We start from the raw sequence: 25007 nt of genomic DNA, 5'->3' as shown, positions 1-25007 counted from the left end.
TTGTTGACAACCAGTGGTTTTAATTACATTTTAAAACAGCATTCTGAGCTCTGCCTATGGCTCAGTGGAGACTGAGAACCGTGAACAGTCAGGAGCTAATGACAATAAACCCAGACCCTTATCTCCTCTGCAGCTGGTGCTGCCTCATGGCCACATACCCCCCAGCCCCACCATATTCTGGTGCAGAAGCAGCAAAGTTCTACTCAATGGGTCATGTTGGAAATTTTTTGGACTTGAGGCTGTGCAGTCTCTGTGACAACTACTGAGTTCTGCCTTCTAACTGGAAGCAGCCACAGACCATACCTAAGTGAATGGGTGTGGGCTATGTTTCAGTAAAACTTTATTTACAAAACCAGGTAGCCAGCCCAAGGAGCAAGATTTGCTGACTCTTGCTCTGGAGCAAAGCAAAACATATCATCTCTGAACCACAATAAAGCTTGTGTTGCAAAAGCAGTTATGTATCCTGGCCTCTGCCTGCTCTGTCCACTGGCTCTGGACGTACATGTCGACAGGTTTGACAAGGACAACAGAGTCAGCAGGTGAAGGGTGGACCACAGTCAAGATCCTGACTGCCCGTCTTTAAGCAGAGCTACCACACTAATTCCACTTCTGGGACCCCACATGACCTCACTGCCCACGTTTCTCCCCCACCTCATGGCCACTCTGTTACCAGGCAGCGATCAAGTCAGCCACTAACTTACTAGGAATCTTGCTGTTCTTTCACTCTGGTCAAAAAATTAAGTAAATCTGCCTGCAATGCAGGAGACCTGGATTGGATCCCTGGGTCAGGAAGATCCCCTGGAGAAGGAAATGGCATCCCACTCCAGTATTCTTGCCTGGAGAATTCCATGGACAGAGAAGCCTGGCTTGCTGCAGTCCATAGGGCTGCAAAGAGTCAGACACTACTGAAGCAACTTAAGACGCGTTTTTGGGGGTGGGGGCGTGTCTAAGCCCAGGTTTCTACTTGATAGAGATGTACAACAGCTTTTTGCAAAAAATGTTACATAAAAATATCTGGACACAGAACACTGACCCAGACCACCAATCACAGACAAGACCAGGGTAAACACAATCCCTGCACAGAACAAGTCTCGCTCACCATCCACATACCTGTCACATCAGCCCGTCCCCAGTGTCTCCTCTCGGGAGAGCTGGGCTCGTGTGCCCACGGTGAGTTCACACGCCCCCACCAGAGACACTTCTCCCGGACCAGACAAGACAGAGCCCGGGGGCCCAGGACACCTGGCGCGGCCCACTCCCCGCCGAGCGCGGCTGAGCGGCCAGCGTCCTGCTGCTGGCCTTCCTCAGACAGACCCCCACCCAGCCAGGTGGAGGGGGGCGAGGCAGCCACCACGCTCCTGCCTTCCCAGCCTCAAGGCCGACTGGCGTGGCGTCCCGCCGCCAAACGTCTTCCTGAGAATCACTGCTGCTCAGGCGCCTGCTTAGGAGATGGGGCCGTGGTCACGACGACAGTGGAGACGGCCTTGGAGGAACCGGAGGCTGTTCCCTGCTGGAGGTGGGATGCGGGGACTGTCTGGATGCGCACCTGTTCACAGAAAGAGTGTCTGGTGGGCAGATGGCCAGCGGCCCGCAGCAAGGATGAGCGCATGGGGAAGGGAGCAGCCCGAGCCCCGCCAGGGCCCTGGGCCTCACCTGCGTGGCCTGACCCTGCTGCTGGAGCTGCTGCAGCTGCTGGGCCGTGAGGAAGCTGACCGGCTTGTTGCCCGCGATGAGCTTCGCACCCGCCGGCATGGTAGTAAGGATGATGTTGCGGCCCAACCCACCGAGGCTGTGGGGAAGAGGCATGAGGCCAGGCCCAGGCCCGGGGACCTCAGGCCTGGACTGACAGGACCCCAGCCAGAGATTCCCCCCTTCTTCCAGCTGCCACACTCCCATGTCAGACAAAGGCCCCTGGTGCTCTGGATCAAAAGGTTCGACGTCTACTCGGTGCCCGGCCGGGGTCAGGATGGGTGTCGGGAGGTGTGCGCTCCCAGCCAGAAACCCGGCCCCAGGGCAGCTTGAGACCCAGACTCCTGCCTTCACCTTCGCTCTTGTCAAGTCAGAGCCACAGAGGCCTGGCCCCAGGGAGGCCCTCGCCGTCTGCGCCATCACACCCTAGGGTCTGACTTCAAGGGGAGCTTCCCTAACAGCACGCTGGTCACCGCCCTCCACCCAGTAAGTCCTGTCGGTCCCTTGCTCTGTCCCCAGAGACGAGGTTAGTTCACTGTTCCTACAGAATGAGCCTGATGGCAGCACTGACCTCACTTTATCCCCAGCACCTGAAACAACTTCGGGTGCTTCAGACACTGTCAAGCACAATGAAGGAGCCCAGGAAACCAGCCGCCTTCCCCATACCCTCGTGTCCAGGAGCCCCCAGCACTGCCTCCCCCATTCCCCACAGCACTTACTTGGCCCCCAGGTTGCCTTTGATGATGGGGGCTGTGACCACACTCTTGCCCTTCATGGGCTGGCTGATGACAGACAGCGGAACTGTGATCCGTGTAGGCAGCTTCCCCTACAGAGAAAAAGAATCAGGTTTATCGGAAGGAGGAGGCAAGGACCACCACCCAGCGTCACCCAGGGGCCGCAGGAGCCGAGGGGTTCTCTGTGGGGCCCAGTGCTCCTATGGCTGGGGTCCAGATGAGGGTTCACATGCTCTACCAAGGGGTCATCTGTCTGTCAGCCTCCTCCTTCCTGCCGAATCAGAGCAGCAGAGTGCACCTGCCGGCATCAGGATAAAACGTGCTCCTGAGCCACAAGGGAAAGCGTGTGTTCCCTTCAACACAGGAGAGTCAGGGATCCCAGAGGGGAGGCTCTCACTCATCCACGCACCCTGACACTTGGCACAAGGCGGCCGGGCAGAGGACCTGAGCCGGGACAGAGGTGATCAGGAGTTGTCACGGTTAGGTGCAGAACAGGGGAGCGCACAGCAGGGCACATTCCTGGGTGCTGTTCTTCCCAAAGATGAGGGAGATGAGCTGGGGACACTGATACTAACCTCACCCAAGAGAGACGTGCACCCCACAGTTAGGAGTGTGGGAGGAGCGCAGAGGGAGCTGGACACGCCTGGCGTGTCTGGGACTTCAGGATGGTCAGCGTAGGTCACCACGGCCACCAGTTTTTAGGTTGCCTGGTTTTAATCTTTGGTTGATAAAGTTTATATATGGTAAAATCTTGTGTAAATCTGACTTGAAAAAAATAACTCAAGAGGAGCAGTTGACAAGATGCAAAGAAAAGGAATCAACATTTCCTACAGGCAAGCTGATTCTACAGGAGTCTGGCACTCAGGAGGAAACCTGTCTCCCGGGCCAGACACTGATTTCCAAATGACCCAACTGTATGCAGCCCCTTAGAAAGCACTGAACAATGCCAGCAGGCCAGAGAACACGGCCAGGCGGTGCCTTCAGGGAACCGACTGGGGCTGCACTGCTGTCTTAAGAAGCCCAGTGCTGGGAAGACTTCAGAGCAGCATCCACCGACCGAGCGTCCCTCTGTGAGCTAGGTAACCAGCTGCCTAGACACCACCCCTCAACCTGCCTGCCCACCCGGAGCTCTCCGCTTACAGTCACCCCGGCTGATGACCACAAGCTGGATGCCGTGGGACACACCTGTGTCAGAAGGACTCAAGAGAAAAGTGGATCAAGTGAGCGCCTCGTTGCTTAATTCTTTGATGTGAGAACCTGAACAAACATCTCCTTTAAAGCCACACTGCACTTTAGGGTTGGTTGGCTGGCTTTACTACCGTATTGGTCCTCCTCTCCCCACACTCTGGATTTTATCCTAATTGGTGAGGTTTTACTATACAGCTTACTTAGAGAAGTCAGACTGTGTTCTGTACTGTCAAGATGCACCCACCATACAGAAGAGTGCCCCTTACCTGGAGGCTAAAGAATAAACACCTGCACCCCAAAACACACCTGTTGATACAGGAATCTAGTTTATGGTAAGGGTAGTATCTCAAATTAGTTGGGAAGAGACATACTACTCAACGATGTTGGAATAATCTGAAAAATGTAAGATGAGCTCTATCACACATGACATTCACAGAAATACATTTCAAGTGGATTTATCCATTATACTTTTTTTAAACTCTAAAAATATTTTATGAAAATGAGAACCGACATCTTCATAACCCTGGGCTAAGGCATAAGATGGTGAAACCTAGGAACCAGAAAATGCTGATGATCTGATCAGATAAAATACCTGCAGAGCAAAAAGGCTTCACATGCAAGGTTAAAAAATGACAGACTAGAAGAAAATATTTTCTACACATATGAGAACTAATATGTGGGAAATATAAAGGTCGGTAGAAACTCGCACAACATGGAAATCCCAGAAAAACACCCCAGAAAAACAATGGCAAAGATCCCATTCACTCCTGGAGAGCCCTCACCAGCCCCCCAACGAAGGGACGCCCATCCCCCCCCCAAGACGAGGGAGAGAGAAAAAGAACTCTCTTCACCAGTAAGACAGGGACATAAAGATTTACATAACAGGCTCTCAAGTGCTGGTTAGGGGATAAGGGAAACAGAAGGCTAGCTGATGGAGCGTAAGCTGGTGTGGTCTTTCTCTGAACACAGCGGGAGTGTCAGAATGTTTAAAGCGTACCTCCCTGACCCACTCCAAGAACCTCCACTCCTGAAACACTGCCCCGTGTTCACACACACAAACAGGCCACGTAGCACCGGTGTTAACAAGGGACAGCGATGTCACTAAAAGGGCACAGTTTCTGCATAGAATCTGGAACAACCCCCAAGGTGTACTTTTAAATGAACAAAGCAAATAACAGAACAATATATAGACTGAGGTTTCTCATAGGAATCTTAAAATTGTACATATGTATGAAAACGCTCAGAAAAAGGACTTGGAGGATAAATGGCAAAACAACACTAGTGACGAGCCTCATGAAAGGGGAACCAGAGGGTGGGAAGAGAAAGCTCGTATTTACTCCACGCACCTCCACGCTGCTTTGCTGTTACGGGAACTACTGCCTGTGCCACACTTTCGTAAATGTGTTTCAGAACTAAACAAGAGTCATCTAGTGACTAATCCTGTCCGGGTCAAAAGAGGAGACAGACTGGGCTTCCAGTCTACACCCCTGAAGTTACTCACGGCCTGCGAAGTGGAGACGACCGCGGAGCTGACTGGGACCTGCCGCACGGCAGGCGCTCCGGTCCCGATGCTGATGGGGGCGCTGGCCGCCCCAGAAGCCACAGCCACGGTCTTGGACACGGCAGCGTTCACACTGGGCAAGGACACGGCCGACGTATGAACAGTTCCAGACCCACCGGCCACTGAGGGCCCCTGCTTGGTGTGGGCTGCGACCGTGATGGTCTGGCCTGCTTTGGGGGGCATCACCCCCAGGCCCTGCACGATGCGAATGGTGGCAGCTGGTTTCGCTTCCGATGAGGCCACTGTGTTTTTCCCCTTCTGGTCGGCCACGCTCACGCCAAGCGCTGGCATCAAGCGAAAAGCTGAACTCGAGGCTTCCGCCGGCTTGAGATCAGGAGTCACTTTGACCACAGTGGTCCCTGTCGGAGTGGATGACGGGGCAGCAGCCACACCGGCCTTGGCAGGGCTGTCAGTGGCATGAACGGGGTTGGATGTGACGTGGAGGGTCGCCGAGATGCCTTTGCCCGTGGCGCCGGCGCCTGTCCCAAAGAGGTCCTGGGTCAGTTTGACTGTGGTGACCTGGGACTTGGCCAGCGTGGCCATCATGTCTGGGGTGATGCGCAGCACCGTCTGGCCCTTGGCGTCCGTGGTGATGGAGGAGGGCGGGAGACGCAGCACATCCTTGCCCTGGATCCGGAAGTTGGTGGCTGTGAGGGGGACACTGCTGCCCGTCTGGGGCTTCACGCCAAGCTGCCCAGTGATCGCCACCTGCAGGGGAAGCAGCACACTGACAGAGGTCTTCTCGGGGCTCAACGGGTTTCAGGGGAAAGCTGGGGAACCTCCATTGCAAGAGATGTGTGTTTCATGTACTTTCCTAACTTTTTATTTTGAAAAATGGAGGACGGTCACCAAAGCAGAGAACAGACTAACAAATTCGCGTACCACCAGCTTCAGAAGTCACCACATGGCCAGAAGTATCTACTTTTCCCCACTCTTCAGGGGCCTGGGTGGAGGGAGGGAGGAGTCAAAATATTTTAAAGTAAACCGGTAAATATCATTTTGCTCATCAACACACTCGTCCCTGGGTAGCCAAGGCTGCTCCAGGCCTTCACATAAAATAGCCCAGAACCAAATTTAAAATAACTATCTTTTCTTATCTAATAACTACCTGGTAAATATTATAAGACACGCTCACATTTCTCCTACTGTCTCAAAAACATCTAATTATGGCTGAGCCAACCTCCACTTTGAGGCAGCACCAGGCTCGGTGCTGAAGGGCATAAGCCCTGGGGCCAGACTTCCCAGGTTTTCACACCACGCCTACTGACCTACGGCCAAAGTCCACATGCAACAGGTATGACCCTCCTAGCTGGGAACTCTGTGTCTAGTGAGCCACCCCCCACCTCTGCTGGACCACTAAGTGTCACAGTGCTGCCCCCCCCCAAAAGCATGCCCACCCCTGCCTCACTCCACATTCCCCTGCAGCCTCAGGTCTCTGCTCTCAGCGAAAGCAAGGCTATCTATCACTGTCTCCCCTGTCTCGCCTCACATTCTATTGTGAACCTGTTCCCCAAAATTCATGACCCAGTGTTCCGGTCAAGTTCACTCACTACCCCTGTCCACTGAGTGCTCACTTCTCAGGCCTCGTTTCACGCCCTACACATGCCTAATGCTGGAGCTACACGGCTGCTACCCCCGCCCATGTGGGTTCCCTACTTCTGCTCTGGGCTCCCAGCGCCCACGGTGCGAAAGTAGGGGTTTCTTTTTTTTTTTAATTTATGTATTTTTAATTGAAATATAATTGCTTTACAGTATCATGATGGTTTGTATCAAACATCAGCATCAATCAGCCATAGTTACCTATGTTCTCTTCACTTGAACATCCCTCCCAGCTCCCTTCCCAAGCAGGAATTTCTTTAAGTGAAAACTAGGCCAAGTCATCCCAGCCCACAATCTTTCCATATCTCCCATCACATCTAAATTAAAGGCAAAGTCTGACCTGACTTAACTGCTGGCAACCTCGCCTTCTAACACCTTCACACTTGCTCAGGAGCTTCCAACTGCTTTCTTGTCGTTCCTCACACACTCCTGATGGAGGCCTCCTCATGTGCCATTCCCACGCCTGGGAGGCTGGGCCCGGCCAAGCGCAGCATGGCCTGCTCCCCAGCTTCGCTCACCTCACTCAAGAGGCCCCTCCCCAGACAGGCCTTCTCTCATCAGCCGCCACCTCAGCCTATCACCCTTGACCCTGCCACGCCGCTGACCGACTGTCACGGCCTTGTAGAACTCGACCCGGAAGTACTTGCCTGTCCCCCATGTGACAGGTGACACTACAAGCCCCGGGACAGCAGGGACCTGGTCTGTGTGATTCGCCCCTTGACCCCACACCCTGCACAGGGCCCGGGACACAGAAGGCACTCAAGAAGCCTTCGTTTGATAACTTTGCTTCATCGTTAGTGGTTCCGCTTCTTCACAGTAAAAGGGGAATAACGAAAGTGGCGGCCCCACGGTGTCATGAGAATGACATTCTCAGCATCTACAGCACGTTCAGCACCGCGCAGGCCCTGCCCTCAGCAGTCGGCGCGATTCTGCCCAGCCAGTCCCTGCAGCTCAACGGTTATCTTCACGCACACACCTCCATGAAAGCACAGACAGACATGTTCCGTTTCTACAAGTAGAAAGTGAAATGCCAACAATGCCTGTCCAGCTATTCTACAGGCTTTTAGGTAAGCAAATCCGTGAAAAGTTGACTCCAAATCCAAAGACTCAGCTACTAAATCCTGAATTTCATGGGAAGAAACAGAAAACCCAGCATCAGGATCTCCCAAGCTTGCACTGCCCTTGCTGGAAACTCACACCTGAATAGAAATGAACTCAGAATCAGAGGTCACAAACCACTAAGGTCTCCAACTGTCCTCTGATTCTGGACAAAGGACTCGGACCCGCCCAGAGAGGCTTCGTGTACCTGCTTGATAATGTTCTGTCCTGCGACGTTCTGAAGAACGGCCGCCGTGGGGGTGCTGGGAGCAGAGCCCCCAGGAGAGCTGGTGGCGGGCTTGCTCGCAGGATTGGCCGCTGCAGAGAGACTTGTCACCGTGAGCCCCGCCGACCCGGGTCCCGGCCGCTGCACGGTGGCCGTCGCTGTCTGCGCTTTGACCGGAACGGTGGCCAGGACTGTCTAGTTCCGGGCAGGAGGCCGAGAGCTTAATTAGACCGGAAGCTGCAGACCGGCACCCAGAGAGGTCTCCAGCTGTCACCACCCAAGACGCACTCCCCCAGGAGGTCTTCTAAGCTTACAGTGCCGAGCGCTCACTACCCCTGAAACGGACAGTGTGGAGCTCTGACGTGCTGGTAGAAGAGCTCAACTTGCAGAAACACTTTCAGGTCTAACATCTCACGTTAACCACGCAAGGAGAGGCGAGACACCATACCCCTTCGCAGCACAGGAGCCTGAGGCAGGCCCTTGTCTACAGCCCCACGGCCAGTGGCCTGGAGAAGGTTAGAGTCAGAAGGAGCCTGACACCGAGAATCACAGGCCTCTCTCGCATCCCACCTCCATGCACCACGTTCCTGATGTCACAAACTGGGGTACATCACTAAACTTCCCACAGTTCTGACTCCCAACGTGCAAACACCACTCACAACTCAGCCACCGGGCTCTGGGCATTAACTGAGCTGTTGTGATAAATGCCATCAGCAGCAACAGTGACGCAGGTCCTTGGTCCTGACCTGGACTGGCCACCGGACTCAGGAGCCCACCCGAGCAGCCCGCCCCTCTTACCTGGGGCCCGCCTTTGGCCTGTGCGCCAGGGGCCGGCATGCGGATCTGCGTTCCCGTAGGCATCGGTGGAAGTGCCGGGGCTGGCCCCGCTGGCTGCGTCACGGAGGGAAGGCTGGGTGGGGCCACCACCCGCACCTGGGGGAGCCCGGCCGAGCCCGAGTGGCTCACGACACGGGCAGCAGCCTGAGAACTCGGCGGGGTCTGGCTGGATGCTGGGGACAGCATGGTTCCCAGCTGCGGCATGGTTGGTGAGGACACGAGAAGAACACTGTGAGGAGCACCCAGGGAAACAAGACACAACTCAGGACACCATGAACAAGGAGCCTGCAGGGAGAAGGCCCAACAGAAAGCAGAATCACTCACCCTGACGTAGACTTGGCCGGTTCTGAGACTGTCGTGGGGCCACTCTTGTTCACTGGCGGCACTGGCGGTGGGGAGATCGGCGTGGCAGGTAGAGCAGGCGTGGTGGGCGTCACGGGCGTGACCGGGGTCGGGGGCATGCTGGAGTCGCTGAGGCTCAGCTGGCTCTGCTCAGACGGGCCGCCGCTCAGGACCTTCACCGGACCCTCCTTGCTGCTGGACTTCTGCACACACACGGGAGGGAACACACGCGGCGTCAGCAAGGTGGCAGGGACAGCTCGGCCCCTCCACCGCCGTCCCACTAGGTCACTCACCACCTTGGACGGAGGCTTGGGCTTCTGCTGGAGGGCTTTCCTGGCTTTGGCTGCAGCTGCTTGGGCTTGGTGGATCCGCTCTGTGGGCAAGAGTGGGCAGCTGAGCTCAGGAAGGAGGGTGGTCTCACTGAAAGCCAGGGCTCCGTCTCCCTGCACAGTGGCGTCCTGCCCGAATGCCAAGGAGGAGAAGGGTGGGGCTGGGACAGAACGTCAGGGCACCCTGGGCTAGCGGGGCACAGACCAAACTCCTCCTCGCTGCGGTCCCGATGCAAGTAGATCCACAGCTTCCGCCCGATGTCATACTTCACGCATGGGTCCTTCTCATAATGCAGCCGGTCCAGGGCGCCGCTCACCACTGTGTTCACCTGAGACCCAGGACAAGGGGAAGGAAAACCACCAGCTCAGATGCCAGAGGAAAACCCGGGGTCGGGGAGAGGAGGCACAGTCCCCACACAGAGCCTACTCCCAGTGGCTCACCTGTCACTCGGCAAAACAAGAAACATTGAGTCCTGGGGGATAGAGTCGCCCTGAGGACGGTGAGTTGAGGACCCTCAGCAGATGCTGAAGCCAAGCCTCGCCGTCAGCAAGGTCACAGGGCAGCTCTGCTCACCCTTCTCCAGACTCCTTTCTTTTGGGTTTTTTTTTTGGCCACGCCGCTCAGCTTGTGGGATCTTAGTTTCCCAACAGGAGACTGAACCTAGGCCCTTGGCACTGAAAGCTCAGAATCCTGACCACTGGACCACCGGGAAATTCCTCAGCAGTTTTATTAAATTTGTTATTCCAGTCTGTATTCCCTCATGTGGGCTTCCCAGGTGGTTCCAGTGGTAAAGAATCCACCTGCCAATACAGGAGACATTAAGAAAGGAAGGTTCGAACCCTGAGTTGGGAAGATCCCCTGGAGGAGGGCATGGCAACCCACTCCAGTATTCTGGCCTGGAGAATCCCCATGGACAGAGGAGCCTGGCAGAGTACAGTCCATGGGGTTGCAAAGAGTAGCAAAGAGTCGGACACGCCTGAAGTGACTTGGCACACACATTCTGTATCCCCTTGTAAGCATCCTTAAACAACCCCCGAACAAAACCCGAGCAGCGCCTCCCCTCACACCTGCGTGCTGGTGACGTCGGGTGCCAGGAACTGGGAGTCCTTGAGCAGCTCACAGATCTCCGCCCGCGTGCCCTCCCCGTTGGGCAGCCGTGCTGCCGCATCACGAACTGACACCAGAAACAGCAAAGAGCACGTTAGCAGGGTTCCTGGGGGAGCCATCCCTCAGCTGCTGACCCAGCAGCAGGGGGACACGGCCCTCTGGGGGTGGCTTCCTCCACACCCCTCACACTTTCAGCCAAGGCTGAAGGCCCTGAACTTGAGAGTTCACGGGGTCCAGGAGAAAATTACAACTTAAACTGAAACTTAGCATTTCCTCCCACTGTGAGCCAAGGCTGGCACGACCTTTGCTGGCATACGTTGCCAACCACACGCTGGCAGTGCTGTGATGTTGTAACAGAAATCAGACGATTTCTTACCACAGCACAGCTGCTGCAACAACTCAAAGTATCATTCCTACTCATCACTACGCAGGAATCAGAGAAGCCGCACCACCTGCGGCAACGTCACATCATTTATCATAATAAAGACCTATTTCTGCACCATAAACCTGCTTGAATATTTTTGCAATATGACTGGTTTCTTTCATAACTGTGCATTTTATTTCAGGCATTTAAAAACCTAATTCTGAGAAGGGGTCCAGAGGTTACCAGACTGCCAAAAATTAATGGTACAAAAAAGGTGAAAAATCTCACCTTTAAAAAAATCCTAGTCTGGAGGAAGCAAATTCTGGCACCTAAGCTAACTGAACAATTCCTAAAGGAGCGTAAACTTGAGCACAGAACCCAGGAAGAAAACAAGGATTCCATGTGACTCTCTGGGCAGGAGCCTGCCCTCCATGTCCCCACTGCAAAGCTTCCTGGAAGGAACCAAGGATTCCCTGTGACTCTCTGGGCAGGAGCCCACCCTCCATGTCCCCACTGCAAAGCTTCCTGGAGCTACACTGACCCTCCAGCCTTTGCTGGGGGGTGGGGGTGGGGGCGCACCCAGGGACAGGATGGTGACGTAGGCGGGCCGGTCAGAGCGCAGCAGGGAGTGCTCCCGTGCCTTGTTGAGCGAGGTCTCCTTGTCGAACACACCCTTAACGGGCCCCACCACGGACTCGAAGCCGTGCATGCGGAAGGTAAAGGCTTTGTGGGGCTGGCTGTACCGGTAGCGCTCCTGTCAAGAGAACGGACAGAGCTCCTGAGTCAGTCAGAGGGGTCTCTCCAGCCACCCCGAGCAGTAAGGGGTTGGCCTGGAGAGACTGGAACAAGGAGGAATCAGGCTATTCCACTAGGACCACTGAGCTGACCAGAGTGGGGAAAGGATGACCACCAAAGGCCAGTCACTAGCAAAGTCATCAAGAAGTCAATGTGTTTGGTTATCTGCAGAAAAAAACATCAAAAGGTTTCTCATTCCCTTCCTCACATCCTCTCTGCTCCGGAAGAGCAATCCCAACTAAAGCAACAGCTGAGGTTAAGAGTATGAGCTGCTTCCAAGAATTCTGGGCTCAGAGCATCTCTTCACATGGTCTCGCAGACACAGAGATTTACACTGGGTTCCAGTTTGTTCAAGGATTTCCCTGGTGGCTCAGATGGTAAAGCGTCTGCCTGCAATGCAGGAGACCCAGGTTCGATCCCTGGGTCGGGAAGATCCTCTGGAGAAGGAAATGGCAACCCACTCCAGTACTCTTGTCTGAAAAATCCCATGGACGGAGGAGCATGGTAGGCCCATGGGGTTGCAAAGAGTTGGACACGACTGAGCAACTTCCCTTCCCTTCTTCCAGTTTGTTCTCACCTGCTCCTGAAAAACTCGCTTCTCCTCCCCCGTGCTGGGCCGCACCACATAGTCAGTCCTTCTGGAACACAAAGACCCATGGGTACACTGCACTCCACCAGCGCCCAGAACCAGTAGGCCCATCACCCCTTCTCCAGCATCCAGAATCACCAGGGTCCATCATCCCTTCTCCAGCACTCAGAACCACCAGGGTCCATCACCCCTTCTCCAGCACCCAGAACCACCAGGCCCATCATCCCTTCTCCAGCGTCCAGAACCACCAGACCCATCAGCCCTTCTCCAGCACCCAGAACCACCATTCTGCACGGGAACTGAAGGGAGACCAGGGGAAAGCACACACCTGTAGGTGGATCCTGCCACTCAGGCTCCTGGGGCAACACTCCTACTCTGGGAGCATGCTGCCCCCCGGGGAGGCTGAGGTGGGCAAGGACCCAGGGACCCAATCTCTCTGGCTCTGACATACAAGGACATGTCAGCACAACCAGGGCGGGACCAGGACAAGGGTTTCCTGGGGCACCAGCCTCAGTCAGGGCACTGCTATACTCACACCCGAGGAACAGGCGTTGTGGCATCTGAGCTGTCTTCAGTTTCTTGCTGGAGAAAGGAAAACAGTGACAGGTCAATGGACTGAAGAATTCCAGTTAACTCAAGGGTTCTGGAAGCCCAAGACGAGAGAGCTGGCGGTTCTCAACAACATACCTTACAGAAGGCCTGGTCTTTGGTTTCCAGCCACAGCTGGAAGAGTGCAGCTAACTCCTTTTCATTATCTTGGGACTGGCCTATTAGAACAAAAAGGCAAAAAATAACAACAGTGTGATCTAAAGGCACAGTGTAAGGACCCCACTTCCTCCTCCTCACTGTACCTATGCCTGAGGAAGAACCTGCCAGGACCATGGCAATGGTCCTGTGTACAGAAGAACCCTCGGCCTGGACGTCCACAGGCAGGATGAAGGTGGACTGCTGTCTGACAACACTCAGAAATTAACTTGAAACCAACTTGAAGGGATTAAAAGCCTGACAGGATTAACTTCAAGTGTCTGATGGACATCCACACAGGCTGTCTAGTCAGCACCTTAACTCCTCAGCCACTCCCACAATCACAACTAGACCTTGACATTCTCTAAAACAGGAATCTTCAAGATGCCTAATCCAGTTTCTCAACCCTGGTAATGCGGGATTACCTGGAAACTTTTGAAAATGCGAGGCTCAGGCTCCCTCAAACCAACCAATCAGAACAGGTGTGGGGAAGGCCCAGGCATCAGAATTTTTTAAAGTTTCCCAGGACATTCCTGGCAGTCCAGTGCTCAAGACTCTGTGATTCCAATGCATGAGGTGCTGGTTTGAACCCTGATCAGGGAATGAAGATCCCACATGCTATGCAGCACGGCCAACGAAAAATTTTTTTAAATAAATAACAACAACAGATAACACTGCAGAAAGCGTGGTCCAGATCCACTGTCTCCCTAACTGGAGGAGAGCTGCAGGAGAGGGCCCTGAAAGCCAGGACATGCAACTCTCCACAGCGCACATAGAGGTCAGCTTTGTGGTTGTTTGCCTACGTCCGGTCTCTGGCTGCCCTGCACAGGGCAGAGCTGAGCAGCTGCAGCAGAAGCATCTGACCCACGAGCCCCAGACACTCCCTGGTTGGGTCAGGCCTATTGCCCCCGGCCCCACGCCAGCTGGACCCATGGCCTCAGCACACCTCTGGCCACAGCCTGCATCACTCCTCCAAGAGCATCACCATTTCTTCCATGTCCACAGGCCCTGTCTTGACCTCCTGAGCTGTAGGAACCATGGTGGCTAATGAACACTCCCCATCCCCTGAGTCAGACCTCACGGCTTCTTCCCCACTCTGCGGTCACTGCTTCCGGTGTCCCCCTCTGCCTCTCCCACCTCAGAGTCTCTCAAGGCTTCATCCCAGGCCCTCCGGCCTCCTCAGTGGGCCCATGCCTCAGGCTTCTCTTACTGCATATGCCCACAGCTCTCTACCCTGACTCTCTGGTCTGGACTCCAAACCCACCATCCACTCAACACCCCAAAGGAAGCTCAAGGCAGCATGTCCATAACCACACGCATGCTCCTCACCCTCACCAAGCCTGACATCCTCCCCAGTTGCCCATGGCGGAGTCCGTTCACCAGGTCCAAGTCCAGCACCAGTGACACTTGACACCCTCTTCCTTCACTCACCACACAGTCCATAACCACCTCTCTAGCTTTTACCTAAAACTCTGAAGTTCATCCGTTCTCCCTACCCAAGTCCAGATTATCATTATCTCTTTGCAGGCTGGTGTGATCCTGAAAGGAAGCTTCCCCGCCCCACTGACCCACACCACTCCCTCCACGGGAGCCTCTTCCCCTCTCGCTGCTGGGCTGGTCCCTAGCCATCGTGAAGAACTCTGCTCAAATGACCTTTCCCAGGACAGCTGTCTCGAAGTCTGCATGCACACCACATCAATGCCTCATTACTACCCCTACCAGCACTTTCCCTCACAGAACGTGCACGTTTGCTATTTGAGTTATTTGTTCCCCAAACAAGTCTTAAGATCCACGAGGGGAGCACACTGTTTACGTCATCAACCATTATACCCCCAACACCTAACACCGCCTGACACCTAGAAGGTGAATCACTGTTGTAAGGAAGGAATGAACCTACTGCTTCACAAGCTTCTCTCTGTGTTTCTCTTCACAGACCACTGGACAGAGTGGAGAGAGATAGTATTTCCACAGGAAATCAACACGAATCTTCCTCTCATCACCAAGTTATTTCAAGTACACGTTACTACAGCTTATGTGGTAAGTGGGACTTTACAAGTTTATAAAAAAGGAAGCCTTTCTTGTAGAAACAGCTTACTTGGGGCTGCCTGACACATTATCCTCAACAACAAAGCCCATTTTAGGAAAGAAAAGCATCTGTAAGTTACCCTAAAGGCACAGATACAAATGATAGAAACACAGGTGCTACTCTAAGACACCCCACAGATTTCGATTCAGCAGCCCTGGGGAGCATCGGGACACAGGGCAACTTCACCTTAGCCAAAACCCACTGGGGTTCACGAACTTAGACCGTGCGAGTTCCTAAGGGCCTGGAAGGATCCTCTTACTAAGCAAAACAAGGCCTAACATTGCCCTCCTCAACATTCTCATGGCCTGTACTGCCCAGAAGGTACCAGAGAAAGAGAACCTCTGTGACAGGTCAGTGGTATGCAGTACTCACCAAGCAGTTTCCACTGCTGGGTTTTCTCCTTGAATTCAACAAACGGAGAGAAGCTGGATGGCACAGCTACAAGAAATGGACGCCCATGAGCAAGCCACACAGGCCAGAGAGTCTGAGCCCAGAACCACCGACTGCCCTGGGCTGGGAGGTCACTTCCGTGCATCAATGGCGTATCAGGGCAGCACAGCCCATCGCCGCATGGCGTCAGGCAGAGTCATGATGGATGCAAGCAGTGAGGCTGCATTCTAACAGGAGAATCAGATAAAGGCGGGCCTGGGTGGCAGGGAGGGAGATACTGACCCTACAGAAAAAAGCACCTTACCACGGCTTTCTCCAGCAAGATACTGCAGGGCTGGTAATACCAACTCTGCCCAGTTGGGGGCCGCGGAGAACCAGCTATTGAGGGAGCTTGCTGGAGAGGACTGCCAATCCAAAACCCGTTCTTCTAGCTGAGGGAGAGAGAAAAGGCAGGACCGGGTTAGATTTCCACTGTTTCAACACACCGGCAATTCTATGGCCGTGCTGGAACGAGCCGGCGGTGTCTGCCCAGTGAGCCCAAGTCACAAAGCAAGCTGGCTGCAGAACTCTGGGGAGAGCCCAGAATTCTCAAGCCACAGTCGGCTGAAGATTTCTACCACCTGAAACCGCAGTGCCCTTGGCTCTTCCTAAACTCTCACCAAAGGAAGGCTAGCCTGTCCCTCCAGCAGCAGGATCTCCAGCAGGAGGGAGAAGAAGCTGGAAGATATTTCATTGATTCCAAGGCAAGGCTTGAGATCTTCGAGAGGCCTAGTAAGGGAAGAAAAAGATAAGGACCACCAAAAAAAACACACCACACCTCTCAGTTGCTGTAGGCCCTCCAAGCCTACTAGCAGTCACGGATGCAGTTCAGTGAAGGACCACACCACGCACTTTCCCCAGGACCCTGGGACTCAGGGCTCAGAGGAGGCACCCGCACAGGGGTAGCCCTGAGCCATGAACCCCTCTGCTCACTTACTCTTCCTTGATGGCAGGTATGGCCAGAGGGGATGGAGCCTGCGAGAGGGGTGGGAGCCCTTCGGGACCGCTCAGGGATTCGGCCAGGTCCTCTACCTCTGACTTGATCAATTTTATTTTCTTCTTCTTCCTTTCCTCTTTTTCTTTAACCTTTTTTTTAAGGACAGCCAAGTCATATAGGGCTGGAAGAAAAAACAACATGTCATGAAACTACAACTTCTACATCAGGAAATGAGGGAACTTATCTGCTTATTATTTTCCCAAGGCCCACTAGCAAATGAAAGAAAAGCCTCAGTAATAAGACACAGTTTTGTTTTTAAAACCAAACCCAATGAGTGCTTTTAAAAGCCAGTGATCTGTTGATGTGATTTAATAACCATTCTCCACCTACAAATCCCTAAGAGGCGATAACGAAACAAAGACCATCAGCAAGGAGGAGGCTGCAGCTACATCTCCTTCTGCGCTATGCAGAGGCCTGTGTGAGCAGACACCAGCCAGATGCTCTGCAGGATGTTCTTACCTGCTAGCGAGCCCTTCCTGCCGGCGTTCACTCGAGTCATGATGTCATTCAGAGTCAAGTCCCCTGTCAACAGGTCCGGATGATCCTAGACACGATATTCAGAGATGTGTTGTCAAGGCCCCAGAGAGGAGCTAGACATTGCTGGTGATTTTGCCCATGTACCTAACAGACACAATTAGATGGCAGGTGTGCTTGAGGAAACTGTGTTGAATTTAAAACATACACAGAGAAAAACTACTGCTTTTTCTAACAGGGCAGAGGAGAACCTTCCATGTGTGGCATTTAAAGTTCATAAAGCTCTCGTGCATTCTTTATATGTTCTTCAAATAGTACTGTTAGGTGATGCTATATTTTACAAAGACTGACAATGTCACTCAGAGAAATGAAGGGATTCACCCAACATCATGGTGAGCGGAAAAGACAGAGACAGAACTTGGATTTAACTCCCATGGAGACTCTGCCCATCTCGCCCCTCTGCCTTAGGACTGCCTTTCCTTCCTCCACTGCACTCTCTGGCTTGGCGTTACCTTGATCTGGTGGTGTGGAGGAACAGAAACATAAAATGTGGGAGGAGCTCAGGCTCTGCTGCTTGGCTCTGCTGCTTGCTAGCCATTAGGCAGAAGACAAGCCCCCTGGCCTCTCTGAGACCTGCAAACTGGACATAGTGATTCACACAGCGGTACTGTCCTAAAGGCTAGATCAGACAACACGGTGAGCATGTCTTATGAAGTCCAAGTGTTTGTCCTCTCCTCACATTTTCGGTGTTCCTGGGCCTCCATGCTGCTCCTGCCCTCTAACAAGTACAAGGAAAGGGGACTGAGGACGCAGTGACTCCCTGTATGGTCCTCAGGACGCCCGCTCGGAGATTAGACTGACAAGCTACCGACCACCCCCTCCAATCTTACTGGTTGGTATTTCCGCTTCTCGTGGTGCTTCTTTAACATGATCTTCAGGTCGCTGTCCCCCAGCTCTATTTTATCTGAGGGAAAAGGAATTAAACCACATGGATAGTCCTTATTTCCAGAGGGCTCAGACTCACGTTTTCCTGGCCACTTTAGTATTCAAAAGTAAGACATTTCTGGGTTTCCCTTCTGACTCGTGTGCTGCAAGTACCGCAGTCTTAAAATATGGACAGTCACTGACTCAACTCTGCAGCTCTTCTGTAAGCTGGTCAGTAACAATAACCTCCGTACTCAGCTGCTTCCTGAAACGCCTAGAAGTTTCTCCACAGTCTTCTTTGATTCCTATCCAATTAAAAATATTCTCTAATTCCGTGGACATGCCAAGAAACTGTTATGCCTCTGGTTACCACTCTTGTTCTATTATTAAACTGTCCCTTAGTATTATTATTTTAAGATTCTGCTTTCTCTAGGCCAAAATGCCAGCTGATCAAATCCTAAGGGAAATTTTCATAGTAAAGGAAGAAATGCTAGCTGGCCTATTTGTAAAAAAGTAGAGCCAAACAAAAACTTCTCCAAACCTCCTGGTTCTAAGGAACACTGCTCTTTCCTGGCAGGAAGAAGCCAGTGCCGCTCCCACCACCACACCCCCCCGCCACACCCCGGGCCCAGAGCAGCGCTCACCTGCGGTTTTCATGTCCGTGGTGGAGAGCGTGGGCACCACCCTGAGAGGAACAGCAGGGCTCGGGGAGCGTGCTGGGGAGCTTGGAAGCCACGAGCTGAGATCTTCAAAAGAAAAGTTTCCTTGTAAATCCAACATGGCCTTGGACCCCGGCAGGGGAGACTGGCCAAGTGGTCGTTTGGGTTCAAGATGGCTAGGCCAACAAGCAGGAAGCCAGGTTCCAGCACTCCCTCCGGGCCCCCCCCCCGCCCCACCACCACCCCGGTCAGACTGTAGCTCTGAGGTCACGTAAGCAGCTTTTCCAGGAGGAGAGACATCCACGGTGTTGGGTCACTGTGGAGGCCAGGTCACTACGCCCCTCCTGTGGGGAAGCAGTCCTCTCGAGCAGCTGGCAGAACCAGAGAGCCCGCAGTAGGGCCGCGGGCCCCCGAGCGCCAGGAGTGAAGTGGTCTGCAGTCACAGCCACCCAGCGGGACTGCCTCAGGGCGGGAGGACCAGGGACTCCGAGCTCCACTCCCGGCCCAGACAGACCACAGTGCAGAGGCATGTCTTCCTCATCTCAGGGGTGGGGAAACGGTGCCCACCGCTCCAGGCGGACAAGCAGCTGCAGTAGAGACGGACGCCAGCCCCAGGGCCCAAGGGCACGCACCCTCCTCGTCGGAGGACAGCGCCGTGTCCCCACACTCCTCCTTCACCTCCCGCAGGACCTTCAGGTAGCGCTGCTGGGTGCGCCACTCCCGCTCCTCGGGTGCGCGCGACGGCCAGGGCCGCTTCTGCCGGCATGGGAAGGCGGGGCCACTCCGCCGGGCCATCTCCAGCAGGTCCTGCAAACACAACAGACAGGATGGGGTCCTGGCAGCTTACTCTGGCTGGTCCCCCAAGTCCCTGCTTCCCTCTCTTCTTCAACGAGCTCAATTCCCTCCCTCCGATCACAAAGATGCTCGTGGATGAATACGTTCAAATAAAAGGGGCTTCTACTGATTATGGTGGAAAATCCCAAATCGGAGAGCTACTCCATCGAGAAGGAATACTTACACCAGACACCTGAGTATTTTCACACCGAAACTTACAGGTCCTCTAAGGATCATAACTACCTGACCCTGAGGCCTCCCGAGGCTGGTCCAGACCTGGGGCCACTAAACCTGGCTCCCCTTGGCACCCAGACGTGAAACTGAGGGCAACCTGGTTCTCCTGAATGACCCACCATGGACTTGAAAGCCACCTCTCTGGGTAAATAAAGAAGCTATGACATTTCATCGATTCTAAGACGTATCCTTTTTCCCCTCTGTCCTAACATCTCTGAAATCAGGACACATCTGAAAATGCAGCTGAAGAAGGAAGGGTGCACTTGGCCGTGTTAGGGGTGGACAGGCAGCTTCCTTCCTCGTGGTCTTTCCTTGCTGCCCCGCCCCGCCGCTTCGGGTCACCAGGTGCGTGTCCGCGCAGCTCCCAGGACGGGGGACACTTACACTGCGCGAGGCCAGGATCTGCTTCAGCAGCCGGTGGAAGTACTGCTGCTGGGAGCTGAGGTAGCGCTTGTACTGCGACCGGAAGCACAGCTGCCGGTACTTGACCACCTCGGGGTTGAAGTGTCCGTCTGCAGGAACAGGCACAGCCACGTCAGCCACCGTCCACGTGGGCTGGGGGAGGGGACAGCTCTGCACTGACCAGGGGACGGTGCTGGGGGAGGGGGCGCGAAGGGCGGCGGGGAGACACAGGAAGCACACACGCCGGGACTCGACTCCCTGAGGCTGTGCGGGAACCAACCTGGAACAATCCTCAAGAGCAAGAAGAGTCGCCCTAGAGGCGGCGACATAAAATGAGGCCTGATTAGAGCAATCGTGGGAAACGTCAACTAACGAACATGGGTCAGTTTCATGGGTGCGCATTGTATATGCTGTTTTTCAGCTTTTCTTATGTTTAAAAAATTTCAAGATTGGGAGTGATATATATATACTACTACATATAAGATAGATAAGATAATGAGAACCTACTGTATAGCTTGGGGAACTCTACGGGTTTGAAGCAGGAGAATAACACAACCAAGAGCAAAAGATAAAGACAGTCACCACCGCAGTGGTCCAGGTGAGGGCCGACAGTGGCCTGGTCCCACCTTGTCCCCCCACATCCAGTGCAGAGCCGAGGCCCCAGGAGGCCTACAGACCCTGCTATGCGGGCCCCATGCATCGCAGCCTCTTCTTCCACCAGCCTCCCTTCTGCTCCCTCCACCCCAGCCCCACTGGCCTCCATGCTATTTCCCAAGTGCACCATACTTCCCCGAGGCCTTTCTCCTTAGCGTCCTTCCACCTGCAAGGCTTCCTGCTAAGACCCAGTGTCTTCACAGCTTGCTCCTCAGATCTTCACGCAGCCTCTGTCCAAATGCAGCTCATCAGAGAAGCCCTACCCAACTACCACCCAAGACAGCTCCTTCGTGTCACTCCCAGGGCCACTACCCTTCCTGAGTCTCTGCAGTGCGTAACACCGAGACACACTTGCTTATCTATCATCTTGTTTTCCCCTATTAGAATTAAGAGCATGACTACAACTCCACAACCTTGAAGAAAGGCATATGTCAGCTGATCAGTTAAGTAGTGGTTAAGTGAGCAGCAGTAGAGCCCTGAGATGTATTTCAAGGGACAAAGATTAGACCTGCTGACAGCCTGGATGCTGGGGCAGGAAGAGGAGCGTGGTACCCAGATCACTCGACACGGGCGACTGGTGCCATCGTGGGAGCTGCAGTGAGAGAAGTCCGTTTTGGAATACTAGATTTAAGCAGGGTGCTACAATGTGAACTTAAGGAGACAGATAGAACACCTAATCTCAGAGAGCTAAAACACGGCATCAAAATGTCTGTTTTTATTCGAACCGCCTTTAATGACATTCCGACGTAATCAATAAGAGCAAACACTTGGAACAGCACCTGACACATAACTGCCACCATATAAGGGCCGTGCATATAGTAACTCACCTCATCTTCACAACCCCTCTTCCCTGCATAAAGAAGATACCACTACATTCTCACATTACAGAAGAGCCTGAGGCGTGGGGAAAGTATATAACTTGTCCAAGGTCACACAGCTGAAAGGGGAAACTGAGTCTGGAAACAGGCCACCCAGCTCGAGAGCTGAAGCTCTCAGCCACCACGTTGTAACGCTGCCTGCTGTAGAGAAATAGGGAATTTGACTTGTAAGGAAAGAGGCAAGAGTTTAATGCTACTGATGCTGACATACAGGAACTGGACCAAAATTCTACTTCTTTACTTCTGTACTTCTCTGATGTGACCTTCCTTCAGTCTTTAGCTTCCCCAACTTATGACAACCACAACAGACAAACGCTCTATTAAAATAGAATTCTGAGTACATCAAACTAAAGAAAACACATCATTAAAATCAACTGGTTTTAGTATTCTTAATGTGGTCACTGGAAGTTTTTTACCTGAACATGTGGCTCATGTAGTATTTCCATTGCCCGCGCTGAGCCACAGAGCAGTGGAAAATGCAACTACAGCTCTGGGTGAGGTTGGTAAGAGGGCAAAAGGGCCTGGTAGGTGGTGGATTTTATTCCAAGTGAAGACAATTGGCAAATATTCTGAAAACTGAAACTTTGAGATGCTCACGCTGGTGGCTGTGTGGAGATGGTGTCTGAAGAAGCCCCAGTAGGAGCTCCCAGAGAAGAGCTAGTAGATGGGAGCAGGCAAGTAAGGAGGGAGAGTGGGCCTAATGGCAGGAGCAGAGGCAGGAACAGTGAGTCAATGAGGACTCAGCAGAGAGGGGTATGCTGGAAGGGTGTGCAAGGCCCAGCAGGAAGTCAGGAACGGGAGGGCCACGAGTGCAAAGTGGGGAGGCGAAGGTCTCACTTCAGACATCAGACATTATGGTCAAGACATCAGACATTACGGATGGGTTAAGAAGAGAACTGAAAATCATCTGCTGATCTGCAAACTGCATTTTCACTGAAAAGAAATATGGACCAGAGGCAAAAATGAGCACTGGAACAAGTAGCAAAATAAGAATATGGGCCACACAGTAGCATAATAGTGTTAAATTTCATACTGATATTCAGAATTTAAATTCAATACAGTACTTTATGTATTTCTGAACTTGATCATTTCTGGTTACCTAAGAGAGTGTTGCTTTTCGGAGATGAATGCTGAAAAATTAGGATTTTTCAAGCGGTTCAGGGGAACTAAAAATAGTGGTAATAAGCACCATAAGGACAAGAAAACAAATGGGACAAAATGTTAATAGTTGGTGAACCTGGTGAGGAGTATGTGGGTGTCAATGACAGATTCTTATCACTTTTCTGTAGGTTTGAAGTTTAAAATTTAGAAAGGTGCTGACAGGTGCAGGAGACAGCCCCCCAAGGACTGCAAGCTATGATGTCTTGCCAGAAGTTTGGAGAAAAGGGAAAATGACAGATGATGATGAAGGGGACAATGGTTAAGGACTTTTTCAGTGTGAGATCCCTGATCCCATCTACAGACTGAAAAAGAACAAGTACAGCAAATACACACGGTGGAACAACTGCTAAGAAATGAGGTCCCGGAGGACGCAAAACATGAAAAGAGCAAGAGCAGGGGTCAGCTTTAAACGAAGAAAGGTCCTTCCTCCAAGACAAGTAGGTGAGCGGGCAATGACCACAGTGAACTGGGGTGCGGCTACAAGTAGGAAGCCGAGTCCCTGGCAGATGAGGCTTTCCTCAGAAACAGAAGACCGGGGAGCCTGAGTAGCATCTGGGCTTAAGAAGAAAAAGGAGTCTATCTAAAACATTACCAGGAAAACAAAACCAAAGGTAAGAGAACTGGCAGCAATGCCAACTCGGTCAAGACATATAACCACAGTAACCATGGTGACGCAGCCATCCTGATCAACACTGGACCTGAAACAAGATGCAGGACAATGAGAACCACAGAACTCCTACCTTGACGTTCCTTGTCTGCATCCTCACCAGGACCATCACTTTGATTTGGAAGGAAACATGCCAACGTCACAGACAGTCCCTGACATGGCCTCAACCACCAACCAGGCCTACCAGCTTAACTCCCACCTGAGACGTGGCTTCAGCCACATAAACCTTGGCCAACCAGAGGGGAAATCCTCCTTAATAACCCACCAAAGAAGGGAACACTCATTTGAACCCCTAAGATAATGAGGTAAGAAATGATAAGCTTTTTCTCTCCAATATTTCTGCAGCTGTCAAACTGTCCAGTTTAACACAACTCAAGAGGTGGTGTTTTTCAGGGGCTCCTGCTGAAGCAAAGTCACCCCAGAAAGCGGGAAGGGGAGAAGCACCTTCTGTGACTCTCCATAGGACAGGGAGCAAAGGGGACTTCAGCGTAATCCCAAACCCATTCTGGAATCCCCAGTGTAATTACAGATTCAGGAAAGAATTGGTGGGTGCTAAAACCACTGGGGAAAACAAAGGCTTTTTGAAAATAAGATTATCACATGGTCCCTAAATATGACCTATAGATTGCATATTAATTACAGGGGGAGAAAGGTGCCCTTACAGTCAGTAGGCCCGGCAGACACCACAGAACCAAGTGATCAAAAGCAAACCTGACATCACATGCCCCCTGTGGGGGAGGGGTGGGGGGATGAAATTTCCCATTTCCTTTCTTGGCAAAATGTTTAACCCAAATTTACATCGTGAGGAAGCAATGGTAACTCCCCAGAAAGCAAGACATTTTACAATTCAAGTGTCCTGGGCTTGTCACAAATGTATTTTCAAAGACAAGGGGAAAAAGGTCCTAGATTTAGGGAGCTGAGAGACAGGAAATCCACACACCACACACAAACCATGAGCACAACCTGGATTTAAAAGTTGACCATAAAGGACACTGAACCACTGGGAAAATCTGAACAAGGGCTACTATGCTATTACCTGTTCACTGTGAAGTTTCTTGGGTGTGGTATTAACACTGTGATTATGTGGAAGGACGTCTTTGCTAACAGATACACTACATGCTAAAGCGCCTGGTGGGAAAGTGTCAACTTTTCTGCAGGAAAAAAATGTATGCACATCACACACACATAAATATGTGCGACAAACCAAATGGTAAACTGACATGAATGAATTAATTCGTGAAGTGAATTCTTTAGTGAATTCTGAAGACTGTTCATAAAGGGTGTCCTAAAGATGCTAATAACGCTTTGCTTCTTAATCTCAGTGGTGGCTACACAGCTGGGCTCATGTAACAAATCAATGAGCAATATCTACGATGATTTATGTTTCCTATTAAGTGAAAATTTT

General features: G+C 52.6%; 1 protein-coding gene and 1 non-coding gene across 4 annotated transcripts in view; one reads left to right on the top strand and one right to left on the bottom strand.

The window, feature by feature from the left end:
- The window catches only part of NFRKB (nuclear factor related to kappaB binding protein), a 30806-nt gene continuing 5799 nt past the window's right edge, over nucleotides 1-25007 (bottom strand). Inside the window, exons 4-26 of one of the 3 annotated variants that reach the window (XM_043873105.1) lie at nucleotides 20225-20352; nucleotides 19405-19579; nucleotides 18758-18859; nucleotides 18080-18153; nucleotides 17175-17259; nucleotides 16656-16836; nucleotides 16339-16447; nucleotides 15984-16110; nucleotides 15662-15727; nucleotides 13147-13226; nucleotides 12995-13041; nucleotides 12448-12508; nucleotides 11655-11829; nucleotides 10672-10778; nucleotides 9809-9932; nucleotides 9568-9647; nucleotides 9257-9477; nucleotides 8894-9161; nucleotides 8078-8290; nucleotides 5113-5880; nucleotides 2409-2515; nucleotides 1654-1789; nucleotides 1-1546 (exon numbers count right to left, since the gene is read on the bottom strand). In XM_043873105.1, the coding sequence (XP_043729040.1) occupies nucleotides 1421-1546; nucleotides 1654-1789; nucleotides 2409-2515; nucleotides 5113-5880; nucleotides 8078-8290; nucleotides 8894-9161; nucleotides 9257-9477; nucleotides 9568-9647; nucleotides 9809-9932; nucleotides 10672-10778; nucleotides 11655-11829; nucleotides 12448-12508; nucleotides 12995-13041; nucleotides 13147-13226; nucleotides 15662-15727; nucleotides 15984-16110; nucleotides 16339-16447; nucleotides 16656-16836; nucleotides 17175-17259; nucleotides 18080-18153; nucleotides 18758-18859; nucleotides 19405-19579; nucleotides 20225-20352 (3560 nt within the window). In that variant the 3' untranslated portion in view covers nucleotides 1-1420. The remainder of the gene's footprint in view (nucleotides 1547-1653; nucleotides 1790-2408; nucleotides 2516-5112; nucleotides 5881-8077; nucleotides 8291-8893; nucleotides 9162-9256; nucleotides 9478-9567; nucleotides 9648-9808; nucleotides 9933-10671; nucleotides 10779-11654; nucleotides 11830-12447; nucleotides 12509-12994; nucleotides 13042-13146; nucleotides 13227-15661; nucleotides 15728-15983; nucleotides 16111-16338; nucleotides 16448-16655; nucleotides 16837-17174; nucleotides 17260-18079; nucleotides 18154-18757; nucleotides 18860-19404; nucleotides 19580-20224; nucleotides 20353-25007) is intronic. The other 2 variants (XM_043873110.1, XM_043873117.1) reach the window with 2 other exon arrangements.
- TRNAC-GCA lies at nucleotides 12230-12301 on the top strand. Its single transcript has one exon. It is a non-coding gene; the product is annotated as a tRNA-Cys (tRNA).

Source organism: Cervus elaphus, chromosome 2 (assembly GCF_910594005.1).
Source record: "Cervus elaphus chromosome 2, mCerEla1.1, whole genome shotgun sequence".
Classification (NCBI taxonomy): Eukaryota; Metazoa; Chordata; class Mammalia; order Artiodactyla; family Cervidae; genus Cervus; species Cervus elaphus.
The sequence above is the reverse complement of the archived record's forward strand: the minus strand, read 5'-3'. Positions and strand labels throughout refer to the sequence as shown.